This window comes from Emydura macquarii, unplaced genomic scaffold, assembly GCF_026122565.2.
Source record: "Emydura macquarii macquarii isolate MOO-44397 ecotype Brisbane River unplaced genomic scaffold, CSIRO-AGI_Emac_v2 contig_67, whole genome shotgun sequence".
Lineage (NCBI taxonomy): Eukaryota > Metazoa > Chordata > Testudines > Chelidae > Emydura > Emydura macquarii.
Genome location: NW_027130204.1, coordinates 13,157,955 through 13,172,230, shown reverse-complemented (window position 1 = coordinate 13,172,230; position 14,276 = coordinate 13,157,955). Strand labels below are relative to the sequence as shown.

At 40.6% G+C, this 14,276-nt stretch overlaps 1 protein-coding gene across 1 annotated transcript in view; it reads right to left on the bottom strand.

Moving 5' to 3' along the window:
* RET (ret proto-oncogene) overlaps positions 1–13,498 on the bottom strand; it is a 118,749-nt gene extending 105,251 nt beyond the window's left edge. The window contains exon 1 of the mRNA XM_067539938.1: positions 12,517–13,498. Coding sequence (XP_067396039.1) covers positions 12,517–12,565 — 49 coding nt within the window. The 5' untranslated portion in view covers positions 12,566–13,498. The remainder of the gene's footprint in view (positions 1–12,516) is intronic.
* Positions 13,499–14,276: the final 778 nt, after the last annotated feature.

Here is a 14,276-nt window from a genome sequence, read left to right as displayed (position 1 = left end):
AATGGTGGCTGTATGTTCCATATATTCGGGGTGTGGGGTGAGGGGAAATGGTATTCTGCAGTTTTCCAGTAAAGTATTTCCCAGCTTTTTAATTAAGACCTAAGATAGCAATGCTTTTGTAAGGTAAGGTGAGTGGGTACCCACGAGCCATGCAATTGTTAAATTTTAAAAAGCCTTTTGCCAGAAAACAGCATGTGCCTAAAAATCAGATATTCTGGCACGTAATGACATAGTAGTGTCATGTAATGAGAGAATCTTCACTCAGAAGCCGACCTATGAAATTCAATCACACAGCACAACCCATGTGCTTAAGCACTTTCACTTTCAATGGCAGTTCCACATGTTTGTGGGTTTCTATTGTTCTGCTATAGGAAAAGGTGATGCAATAACAGCTCAGCTTTAAATCAAAATAAACTAGGATTCCAATAAGTCCTTGGGAAGAAAAAACAAGAGCCTCTGTTTCTTTCTTAGTGGGTTTATTAAATCTGTAGCATTTCCCATATGTTGCCCTCTGCCCACAAATAATTAGGAAGCAGCTGATGCTCAAATACTTGTTATACAGTACACAGTACATTTTAAATGAAATGCTTCCTTCTGGAATGTACTGGAATTTGAAGGGAAACTGTGTGATGATTAAGGCTATTAGACTGCGAAATAGACTTCCCAAAGGAAGCGGTAGAAGCCACATTGCTAGAAAAGTTTAAAAGTAGCAGAGCACTGAAAAAATATATATATACAGAAACATCCTGCCTTGGTAGGGAACAATCCTGCATTAGTAAGAGGATAGATTACATCGGGGTCTCAAAATAGGGGGTCACAGAGAGGCGAGGAGAGGGTGCAGTATCAAAAGAGTTGAGGGCCACTGACTTAGACATCCTAAGAGGTCTTTTCCTATCCTTGACTTTCTATGATTTTCATGTGAACATGAAATTATCTAATATCCAGTCAAATCACTAGCCAAGTTGAATCTCAGAATGTAGATCTAAGAAAGCCATTCTCCAAAGTCTCTACCTGTGTGGGCACAGACACGATAATCCAAATCAAGGAAGGTATTATCTGTTAACTGTATTCACTTATCTGTTTGCAGAAAGCAGCACCACGTGCATTGTCCTGGACAGCAAAATTAAGGAAATGTGAGGAATCTAACCCATTTACAAGTATTAATGGAACATCCTTATATTAAAGCCTTTCAGTGTTCTCTGCCCTAATGATAAGTACCCTGGGAGAGGCATTGAGTTCCATCAATAGTACCAAGTTCCAGCTCAATGGGTGGTGAGGGTGCTCAGTACATTACAAGAACTGCTCTCAAGAAAGGCATGGAAGGCCATGGAACAAATGTAGTTCAAAGTCCAACAGTTATTCTGGAAGCTGGAAAATCCAGCAGCTTGGCTCAACGTCCAAGGGATTGGGCTTCAAGCTACTCGGCTGTTGATGATTAATTGTGTATGTATGTATTTATTTGGATATATAGATACAGAAAATGTGTCTAAGGCTCTAGGCACCCTTATGATTTTTAAAAACCACAATCAGTTATAAAGTACAAACCATTAACTTCAATGGGCACTCCACGCTCCATAGCAACACCATTCACTCGAGATGGTCAAAAGAGTATTTCAATTTCCCCTTAAAAACACCTTCCCAGCCCTAGCATGAACTCAGTCCTCCCCAAGAGCCTTCTGGAAGAGAGAGACTTTGCAATATGCCCTGAGGACCAACAAATTCAGGGGCTCTTTCAGACCAAGATAGCAATAGAACTTCCAAAGTTGAAGTGCCTGCACAAAAAAATGCCCTACTAGCAGCTCTCTCAGTTATAAATGATGGGTCTTCCAGCCCAAAAGACTATGGTGATCACAACTGTGGCATGAATGCAAGAGAGAGGGGTGCAATGTTAATAAGCAAAGTATTAAAATAACTTGTGTCAAAAGATCTCATACTAACTGGGCATTTTACGAACAGATAAGCAAGCCTCAACTTCTTTTTAACTCTAATAACCATTATCCTATGGGTGAACTGCAGCATTGCCAACTCTAAGTGTTCAAATATCATGAGTCACACCCCCCAATAAGTCATGAGACCGGATTAAAAATCATTTATTTTTATATCTAATGAGGCATCCATAGAGTTTATACATGGGGGGGGGGGGGTTATTACTTTTGGGTTTTCAGCCTTTAGGGTACATTTGGGCCATCTTTTCTCCACACCCATAAAGGCTAGAAACGATTACTTCAATAAAAATGAAGCTGAGATTCTCACAATCACATGAGTCCAGGAGCTAAGGTGTTATTTAAAAAAACCCACCACCAAATACTGTGAGAGTTGTCAACACTAGAAGAGAGGCACAGAGAGTCCATGGTGACCAGGTTGAGGGCAGAGCAGGAATAGAACCTAGGAGACCTAACACCCAGTTACTTTATTTACCCACTTATCATACAGATGTAGAATACACCTCAAAACCCAGCACTTTATTCCAAACCAAAACATAAAATATATAACATCTGTCCTCCCGCAGCACCATCTGGCTTGGAAACCCCTAGATTATGAACAAAACTATTCTATAAGTGGATTTTTGTTCTTCTTGGGATTTTAAACTCTTTGAGCTTGATTCTCTTCAGGTCATCTCATTTGCTGTTGAGTTGGCAGCACCTACATTTCACTTACATATATTTTCAGATTCCATTTTTTTTTTAAAGAAGTGTTTAAACACTCTCCGGTTGCCTGAAACAGATTTACAAGGAAGCAATTTAGGACTAGAGTCCTGCCATCTTCATAAAGGCAAAAGTTTAGTCAGTTTATGGTACTTTCTGGTTCAGAATGTATCAGTGATAGATTAAAATCTGCAATCAAATTCCACATTAAAACCATATAGGGTTTTTTCATTATTTTAAAATCCATATGCTCAAAAGCAAAACTCAGACATGTTCAATCTCTGCAATTCCTTCTTCCAAACCAGACTGGCTGGCTAGGTGTACAGAAAATCAGAAGCAGCAGCTCTTTGTACTGTAGTAGCATCCAAAGGTTCCCCAGTTAGTTATCAACAGTCCCTGCCCTGAACAGGTCACAATTAATAAGAGACAATCACATGTTCTTGGTATTTGCGCTCAATATTGTTTCCAGAGCTATCCTGGGACTTTTATAACACATTACTATTTATAGCATGCACTATTTAACTCACATTCTCACAAATGATGCTAAATAAGGCAACATTTGCTTTGCAGCATAAATAATTAAATATCTCTAGTTAAAAAAAAAAACCAAAAAAATAAAAGAACAGGAGGCTGATACAAAGACCTGGGGACAAATCCTGCCATGTCCTACCTAGGGTGGTCAACTGGACTCACATAAAAACTACCTATTTGAATAGAAGGTGCAATATTCGGCCTATGAGTGGGAGTCTTTATCTTTGCTTATGTCTTGCAAATAACAATGGCTATGATTTAAAGTTGGTCGAACTAGGCCTGGCTTAAAAAGGGCTGGATTTTCAAAGGTGAGTGCTTGGCCCTTTGACCTTCCAGCCCTTTCAAAGTGTCTCAGATTGTGCTCACTAGTCACTGTTGAAAACTTTGGCCAATGGCAATATTTGCACACTTATTTTGTTGCTCAACTAAGATACATTCATGCTAAAGAGCCTGAAACATGCCAATTCCTCCCCAATCCCTCAGGCCTTCATGGGGTAAAAGACTGAAGCATGTTTTTAAAATTCTATGATTTTCCCCAGTACTTATCATGCTGGATGCACTAAACCTGTGTGCCATCTGCCATCCTGTGTCCATTGCACTGTGTCATCCTGGTCCCCTAGAGAGAAGAAAAGTGCTACTTCTGGAACTATTGAATCCTTGTGAGCAGTGGGCACAGAAACTTCAGTCAGGGTAATTTGAGCTGTTTAAATCTCACTGTTTTTCCACCCAAGGTCTTGCCCACTTTGGCAGGGAGGTTATTGAGTGGGATCTGGAATCAGGAATTCTATGCACGATTCCTTCACTGAGTTTCTTTGTGGCCTCTTAGAGCTTATCATTTTACCTCTTAGAGTCTCAAAAGGCCTGATTCATCAAAAATAGTTCTATTCACCAAAGCACTTAAGCATGCACTTAAGTGCTCTGCTGACTAGGAATAAATTTAAGCACATCCTAAAATACCTTCCTGAAATATGTTGTAAGATCACCTACCACAAAGAAATGAGGAGGGTTAATTAGTTAAAATACTTCACAAACATTGAGATTCAGATACAAGAGGCATAACAGAAGTGCCATGTATTAGTATTATTAACCGAGTTCGAGTTTTCGTCTAAAAAGATTCTTTTCCCTTTTAGTTGTCACAATGCAATTGCAGGTGGTTCATCAGACGAGCAGAAAGAACTCCCTTTATCAAGATCTGTTATTTCAATGTCCCCCTTAAATTAAAAGTTTTTGAAATTAGACTGTTCTCCTGCTACTAGTGACATTAAAATCTGAATATGACCTATGCAATTTTGTGTACTAGGAAAGAAGACTTCTCTTTATAAAGTGTTTTTCCACCCCCGGTATTTAAACTTCAGGAACTGTGCCCACCTGTCTTAAAATGTTGTAGACCACATAACAATCAAAATTTAATTTATAAATAGTTTCAATCAATTTGCCAATGTCTGTTTTTATTCTTTGTAAAAGAAGCCTTAATTACAGCCCTAGAGCACACATATTCCTAACCTGCTTCTCCTTTGAAATGATTGTCATAATGTATATATTAATCATACTATATTGGATACTGCCTATCAAACATATATAATTCATTTCAAATGGATTCTGTTGTTTAAGGGCACAGATGGACACCATGTACTACGTTTTAGTACACTGTAGCTTCTCTTTCAAGTCTGAGTGTATGGAATACAATTGCACATTACAGCCTGTACTATCCATAGAAAACCAAAATTTGCTCTCAGTTACTTCTGTGTAAATCCACATCAACTCTACTAAAGTAAAAGCCTTGGTCCCTGATTTACATCAGTAGAACAAAAAGTATAATTTAGTCTGATGTATGGCAGACATAAGATTGTGTTAAAGCCATTTTCAATTACAGCTTTTGCAAACTGATCACTTTTTTGATTCTCATTTCCCTTTACACTGAGATATTAATGCATTATTATACGGAAGTGCTGACCACTCTACCAATAGAAGCTGGAGAAGGGAACCGTATACAAGATAGAGAATATCATGTAACTAGAGGACTGATCTCTCTCTAATATTTGAACACAGCTCTATGAAAGAACAGCAGCACTTCTAAAACTTATTGTTGGGGTAGCGTCATCTCTCCATTGGCATCAACACAAGCACGGAGCCAAGGTGCCTTGGGTCTGCTGGGATAGGCTCATGCCTTGGTACAGGACTGGGTAGCCTCTGTTTCACGAGGCCATTGCAGGGATACAATCACTAGAGTGCATGGCCACCCCAGCCACACCTCTTGCCATGGTTGGGGCTGTGAAACAGAGCTTGGGTGGGAGGCAGAAGGGAGGTGCTCCAAAGCAATGAGGAGTCTGGACCAATAAGAGTGCATGACAGAATATGTTGTGTGAAAACCTGCCCTACTGAAATCAATGGGAGTTTTGCCATTGACTTCATAGGGTCAGGATTTCACACATATATAGGGCCTGATCCTGCTTCTATTCAAGTAAATGGAAAAATTTCCACTGACTTTAGTGAGTGAATATCGGTCCCCTCCCATTCTGTTTAGCAGATAACTTTCTAGAATAACCCATGAAAACAAACCACCATCAATGTTAGTGAACTGGGAATAAAACCACAAAATTTACTTTAATACTATTACCTCCTGACACTGGGATTTCTCTCTTTTAGAAGATATCCATAATAGGCATTAAAAACACCCATTAGAGCAACACAAGCAATTTTGTTATATCAGTTAAATATAATGTTTTATTAATTTTCTAAATGCATAAGTTGAAAAGACATTAGATAACCATTAGGAGAACTTTGTACCATTAGAGAAAAAGCTGATTTAGTTAGCCAGATTCCTAAGGTAATTCAGTTGAACTTTATTTAAAAGATTAACTCAGTAAACTTTCCAATTTCCTTTCTGTGTCCTTGACAACTATAATTTCCCCTTAAGGCCTCTCATTAAGTTGACCACTATTTTGTTCCATAGGAGACATTCTACTCAGCGCCTCTTCCAAATTAAGAGACTTTCAGCCTTTTTATGGACCCATTTCAAGATGAAACTTTTTTCCTCCAAGGAAAATTATATAAGTACAACTGAAGAACAACTGTTCATATTCCCGTAGAACCTACTGTTCCGAAATGAGACCTCATGATATCATGCACTTCGCAATCTCTGAGTTCACCTTCTAAGCAGACAAGATGGATAAATGGAGTATTATTATTCCTATTTTATAGAAGTGAATAGGAGGCACAATAACTCATCCAAAGTCTCACAGCAAATCTGTGGCATAACTGGGTAATTGAACTCAAATCTCTCCATCCTCAGCCCTGCAGAGGAAACACAAGACCACACTTCTCCTATTGCAATCACTTTATTTACTCTTGCCATGCTTCTGATGTTTGCTTTCAAAAAAGGGGAGTTTAAAAAGAAGTCAGTTTCGAGAAACAAACTTGATAGTAATTTGGTGGATTTTAATGCTCAGAATATGCCAAATCAAGGGATAGCAAAGAGTAAGTATCAAGTGTTATGAACAGGCCTGAGATTCACGGCACTTTGCCCACTCCCCTGTTCTCCCCCTGAGAACAGGCCTGAGATTCACGGCACTTTGCCCACTCCCCTGTTCACACAAGATTATAGTCGTAGTTCAGAGATAGGTTTCTTTTATTGCAACAAAAGGGAGACCGCCCCAACCATAGTCAGGAAACGGACTCAAATTTTTACTGTGCAACAGATATATTTATACATAGCATATTTCCTATTCCAACGCTGCTTCCCTGTCCGTTTGCCATTGGCTGAGCTACTAGGACGTACAATCTTTCCGACCACCTCATTTATACATTTTTACTTATCTATACAAAAATGTGTCCATTAGACAATCTTTCTACCTGGTACATACATTTTACTTATCTATACAAAAATGTGTCCATTAGCTTTTTATTTTAGCCTTTCCACAGGAAAAAGGATGTTGGGGTTAGGCTAGACTCTTCCTATTTCTTTCAAACTGCTTAAGTTAGAAAATCTTATACAAATGTTTGCTACAGGGAAACTAAGACAAACTCTAAAAAATGTTAGCATAGTCCTACAACAGCTGAATACATGGCTTTACCAGAATCATAAAATATTTTTAGTTGTCTATGTTAATGGATAATTGTTTTACTTTAGGGCTATCCTATCTATGCCCCTTTTTACCTACTTGATTTGCAATGCATAGCTTCTTGTGTGCCTTGCAGTTAAGCTGCCTACTCCACTGACATTTAGAACTGTGCTTTTTACTCCTTTCACAAGAAAAATAGAAAATTCCTCCATTCAGCATTACTAATGTATCTCATTCTGAATATGCAACAACCCTTGCTAATCCAGACCTTGCTTACTTTAGACCTTGTCTATACTAACACAATTATGTTATGCAACATTAGGAACACAAATCTATGGAAATAAACAAGATCAGGTAGAGAAACTATCACCCTTAAACCAGAATCAAACTATTCAGACCAGTCACCAGATACTGTCACTGTTGTTTCTATGGTTGAAGAACTGAAAGTCAGGGTTTGAATACAGAAAGCCAGTGTTACACACTGTGTGCATAGATAGGCTCTAAGTGAACTTTACACTGAAAGGCCCTATGGAGAACACTGACCTCCTACATTATTGAATTTTCCTAACCCATGATATACTTTATTTACTGCTTCAGGTCTAGGTGGAGAAGAGCATCCGAGAACAAAGGGTATTTTTGGAGGGGGAAGGAGGGAGAAGAGTATGAAGTCTTACCTTCAGATTATTTTCACAGTATCAGACATCAGATATTACCATTATATATATCACATACAAATAAAGTTCAAAGAACATTATTAAGATTGCAAAAAATCAAGCACTCAATGAGTATTCCGCCCACCCAGCAGCTGTTCTTTGACTTTTGTGGGCCAGTCTCAGGCCTTTTCAAAGCCTCCAGTCACAACAGCAACCTGCCCTGTTGCCAATCTTTGCGGAGGTGCCTAAAATTTAGAGCACATGGAGAATGAGCTGATCTTCTTAACACCTACAGGGGTCTCTCCAGAAAAAGGGTAAGATGAGGAGTACGCTTACCCTCTTGCTACCAGAGCTGTACCTGTTCTCTGAGTAACAGATCTTCAGGCTTTAATATAAAGTATGTTCACTTGAAGGGGGAGGAGGGGGGAAGGAAAAATTATTTTGCATTGTAATATGACAAACAGATAGAAAACTGGACACTGACACACACCATTGTCTGTCATTCATCATACACTAACCTAGTATGCAGATACGAGATCAACATTGTCATATGAAGGACTGCTCATGTTAATGTTACAAGCAGTCTTTCTATTGATCTAAATCCACTGAATGCAGTGTTTAAACAAAAATGTTGGCTTTTTTTAATCGTCCTATTAGTTTCCTTCATGGGAACTTTGCAATCATAACAAAACCCACCAATGAAAGCAACAAAAGGACTGTCAGACGGGCTCCAAACAGATTAACTGACAGTGCTCGTCAGACAGATAGGAAGACAGTGTCTTTGCCTTAAAGAGTAACAAACTAAGTAGACAGAGGGACTGACAAATGAATGTCATGTTTGGAACACAGAACTAGAGAAGAAGGGATAGCAATGTGAGCGGATTATGAAATTAAAGGCACATCTTATTAGTTTCCCAATTTTTTTAAATGTGCATACAATTTAAAGTGAATTGGAGGAACAAGGAATGGGCTAGTGGGTAGGCTTCCTTGCAGACGTTCACTTTCTTTGGTACTGCAAAGAGGAAAATGTTGGAGCATGTCAGGTCAGGGATCAATGGGGGAGAGGGAGTCAATTAGACTGGATGGGCACAAAGCCCTTTACCTGCTTCCCCCTGAAATTAATGGGAGGTTTGCTATTGATGTAAGCCCTGATCCTGCAATGAGTTCTGTGCAAAACAGACCTAACATCAACAGGGCTTTTTGTGGGCAAAAAAGGTCCACACGTGCAGAGGGCTGGGGGCATCACTGGGAGTAACACTGGACCCCTGAAGGACAGTATCACATGGCTTGGGAAGAACCTGGAGGAGGCATGAAAGAGTAAGGAAAAGTGATGAGGTAGGCAAGAGCCAGGCTGTCCCAATAGTGTTATTGTTCCTGGCAAACAGGACCAAGGACATTCTGAACCTTCCTTTTCATCCTCATCTTCCCTTCAAAAAAAGATTTCTTGAAATTACTCCCTTTTTGGGGCCAACTTCCATTTTCTCCTGCCCTGCGGTCAAGGTTATAATCTAAACAAATTACAATGGAAATCACATATTGCCTGAACATCAGACTGCCAAAAAAAAAAAAAAAAAAAAAAGAGAGAGAGAGAGAGAGAGATGCAGCCAAATTTACATCAAGGTCCTTGACCCACTTGATGACCTGCTCTGTAGTTTGATCTCATTAGCACTTCCTTAAACTGAAGACATTAATGTACATTGCGTCCTTTAGAGGGAGCTTAAAGATATTCTTCTACATGGAAACCCATTTTTCCCCACCACAAAATACAAATAATATGACCCAAACTATCTGAACTTATGAAAAAGTGTCACTTCTTTGAGCTGTTGGTTTATGAAGGTCTGCCTTCACTCTGTAAATATGTGCTGAGGAGAATCTACTGTAAATTGCAGCCAGTCAAAATACAGCATTAACAATAAATCTAAGAGCATAAAACTGCATGGTCAGAATCGATTGAGTACAGTTCAGCCCTTAGCTGAATACCAAAACCATTACATTCATCTGTAGTTTTATATCATAGTCAACGAAAAAATAACCTATCGTATTTTAAATGGCTTGTACACAAGAGAACTTTTGTTGTTTCCACTTGTAGCATTCCTGTGTTGCAGCATGCTTTCCTTCGATCATTATGAGACATGCTCACAATGTAATGCTTGCACAACTTAGTTTGTCTATACTGGCAATAAGCAGCAAGATGTCCTTTTCCTTCTAGAAGTAAAAGCTGTCTGCAAGACAACACAGAACCTGGAGGGGTTAATTATGGTATTAACCGTTCCCCAACCCCACGGAATATCCTTAGTTGAACAAGGTGCCATTTTTCCAATTAGTCACATCAACAGGAACTTTTAGAAACCAATCAAAAAAACCAGAAGCAACTGGATCATGTGTTGTAGCATGCATATGAACATTCTACAGCCTCAGAGCAACTGTGGACTTGTAAAACTTTTGGAAAATATCTACAATAGACAGAGACATAAGACAAAAGTAGGCAATTTTTTCATCTGACATTGATGAAAGACAAATCCATATGGGTGTCTGTACTTCTCTTTTGCAACAGATTCTAACACAAATTAACTAGTCCCCCGCCCTCCCCCAACCCGCAGCACATGTAAAATTTACACAGCATCATGATGGGGCATTTCAGCTTCTAAATGGGTTGAGGCTCTCTGTGTTACTTATGGGAAATTTGTTTATATATCCAGGACATAACTGTTTACCATTATGAACTCAGCTTACGGTACATAACATACAGGACATAAATAGGAGTTGGTGTCACACTGCTGCACAAAAATTGAAACAGTGCTTCTCTCCAGCCATAAACACCCATTTGACACTGTTAATATGCTAGACTTGAAGTCACACTGAATAGAATTACCCTAAATTGCATGGACAGGTTTTCTGAACAAAAGTCTTTAAAATATCTGAGTCACCCAAACATTTCTGAGGTATTTATGAAGGAGCAAAGAATATCAATCAAAACAGAGGAGACGAAAACAGACCATTCGCAATAACAAACCCCGACTAAGAGAAAGCTTAACGTACAGGTGGTAACTAGCAGTCCATTCTTCCAAACAGGCCAACATAAAAAAAAAAAAAAAAAGTCCAATCACTGACTTCTATGCTATAGAGGAATCCAAAGGTTAGTTATTTATGGATTTACTTTTTTAAAAAAAATACAACAAACCCACAGGTGATTTGTTTTGCTATTTAAAGAGGGAATGGTTTAAACCATATAGAAAAATAAAGAGGAAAAACTGAAGGCAGGAGGAAAATAAATGAAATTACAGAAATAAAAGTCAAATTGACTAACAATTTTATTGGACAGAAAAATTAGGGGAAAAAAATCTTGAATACAAAACTTCACATACGTTTGCTATATATCATCATAGTTTGGTCCATCGTCCACATTAACAGCAGCAAGTTTATTCTTTCAACTTGGATAGGGATAAATAAACAACACTTTCAAATGAATACCTGAACTATATAATCTATTACCCAAAACAAATATGAGAAATACCATCAAGACAAAAAAGACAAGTTAGAATATTACTAACTTTACCACAAGTGTAAAGAAAATTAATTAGCCAGAACTAAAAAAATAAAATAAAAGAAAAAAAAAGGTATAGATTTACAATACAACTATGTCTAAACCTTTTTCACAGTGAAATTATCTATGTGGCGCAAGCCATTGCATTTTTTAAAAATAAAATATACATGAGGCTTTAGATTCTCAATGAACATATTCCATCCATTTTTTCTCAGATCTTAGTTTTCAGATACTACCAGAAAAATCTGAAGACATATAGATAATGTACGAAGATCAAAAGAATGGGCAACTAGGTGAAAGAGTATTCAAGTTGAAGTAAGAATTAGAGAAAAAAGATGCAGCCTTTAAAGTCTCTCAACTAACAGTTTAAGCTGCTAAGAATGAATTAATCATAAATATTAAATTTAGCCTGGTAGCAATAAGGAGAAAGAACAAGTGCTACACACATTTAATAGAAATCACAACAAAACAGAAACCTCACTTTATTCTCCTTTAAATCAGTCAGTGATCTATTTGCTTAAAAAGGTGGTTTTTAGTGAATGTGTTTGATTGTGCCCTTGTCTCCTGAGAGCATTGAAGGAGTTCTTTACAAAACAACTTTGATTTCTTCAAGTAAACATCAGGAACACTTTGGCAAACACGACCATATGGAGGAAAAAGAGATATAATGGATTTTCTGTTTGCCTTAGAAACTTAACAGCTGTGAAAGCATCGGCTATGTTATGAGCCAATAACTTTTCATCTTTCAGTCCTTTTCATTTATCAACCTAAACCCAATTTAATTTGATGATGTAAAAAGATGGGGGGGGGGGAGGCGCAGAGAGTAAATAATCTTTCAGAACCTAAAAATGGAAACACACTTGAATATTCATCTCTTTCGCATCATAAATTTAGAGAACAATGAAACACATCTGCTGTAACTGAGTTTTAGGATCTAAAAATGTGGAGCAAAGAAAGATACCAGAATTATTTCTATCTCGTTTATATTTGGGGGAAGGTTTTCTGATCCTATTTCAGCCATCAGCGGCCCTGACAACCCACCACCACAAACTTCCTGGAGGGATTAGTTCAGAACTACTTACCTTGACAAAGGAGGAGGAGAAAACCTACTATCCACCCTGTAAAAGGCATTTTTGCCCACTCCAGTAATCCTATTTTCCCCCCTAGGGTCTAGAGGCGGACAGTACTCCTGGGTGCCCCTGGCCAGGCTCTTTTCAAATGATTACAATAAGCTTTCCAGTAAAGTGAGAAAGTCTTTTTAGCACGTAATTCCTCAGTCGGGCTGACCCATGGTCCGGAGGCTCTCAGTTCTGGGCTCACTCTCTCTCTGTTAAGTGCGGTGAATAATGATGCTAGGGAAAGGGAGGGGGAGAGACACAGCGGGAGAGATTGCAGTGAACCTGCTTAGATGGTGTTGAGCTGTTCTCTCCCAGCCTCCGGGGGGTGGTAGCTCTGGTTAACCAGATGCTGCCTGCATTGAACGGGGCAGATTTCAAAACCTGGAGTTGCCTCTTTTTCCCCACTGATGCCGGGAGAAATTAAAGCAGCTCTCTGGCCGGTGTTGCCCTGGCTGCGATGAAAACACTCCTGCGCGGCTACCGACGCTAACTCGAAGGGAGGGCAAGGACCAGGCTCGGTAAGTTCCTTTCTCCAGGGGGACGCGCTGAGAAGCGGCCCCAGCTTGCGCTGCCTCCGCCTGTCAAGGCTATCGATCCTCCCGAGCGCCACTAAACTTTCCGCCTGAGTGAGGAGGGCATGTCCCGGCTACCGGGCAGGGGGCGTAACCCGCCGCCGGCGGAGTCTGTCTTCACCCGTGGTGGGAGCTGGCTTCTTTTCCCAGCGAGCGCCCGGCTGGTTGGGGTTTTATTGTGTGCCCGTCAGCCTCACGGAGCAGGGCTGCCGGAGCTGCAGGCTGGGCTGGGCTAGCCGGGCTTTCGCAGCTGGAAGTTGCAGGGAGGGTTGGGCTGGATCCTCCCGGTGCTGCTGCAGATTTCCTAATGAGCCTGCCAGTGCTGGTGCACGCAGGCGGGGAGGGGGCTCTTCCCCTCGCGGTGCAGCTGTGAATCACTCAGCCCCCAGCAGCAAATGGCCAGCCGGCTCGTCCCCACTTAATGAATAAATTGCAGCCGGCGGGGAGGAGTGTGAAAAAGACACGGGGCGGGGACGGGGACGGGGACGGGGGGAGATCTCTCAAGGAGAGGCAGCTTCACCAGATCCACCCACCGCATCCTCCGGGCAGAGGAGAAGGGGCAGGGAGGGAAGCTGTGTCTTGCTAAAGGGGACGGCAGAGGGGAAAGGTCTGAGTGAGGGGAAAGGGCTGGAAAGCGAGAAGGCGGGAGCTGGCGGGGGCTAAAAAGGAAAAGAGCAGCGGGGACCTAGCGCAGGGAGACAAGCCAGTGACAACTAACAAGCCACCGGGGAGTCTGGGCATCAGAGAGGCACCGGAAAGGAAACGGCCTGGAGGAGATGGGGAGGGAAGAGGAGTCGTAGAGGAAGGAAGGAAGGTAAAGCAAAAGAAACTAACCAGGTGCGTGAGGAGGCACAAAGGGGGAAGAATTCACCCCAGCACCTAGAAGGTAATGACAATGTGCTGAATTAAAAGTAGCCACCGCCAAGTACATTAAACGTGTTGAATAATTAATCCAAAGGGGGGGATCTTTTTGCCTGGTGGTAGGAGGATGCTCTAAGAGGCGAGATTCTCTACCTGGCAAAGGACCAAAGGAGGCACTCATCCTGTTGGGTGCTCAAACGCCACTTTCCAACCGCAAGCGAGGAGCTTTGACAACGTATTATTAGCCTGCCCAGCAAAGCCATCAGCGGCCAGCTGGGCTGCTCCCCGCTC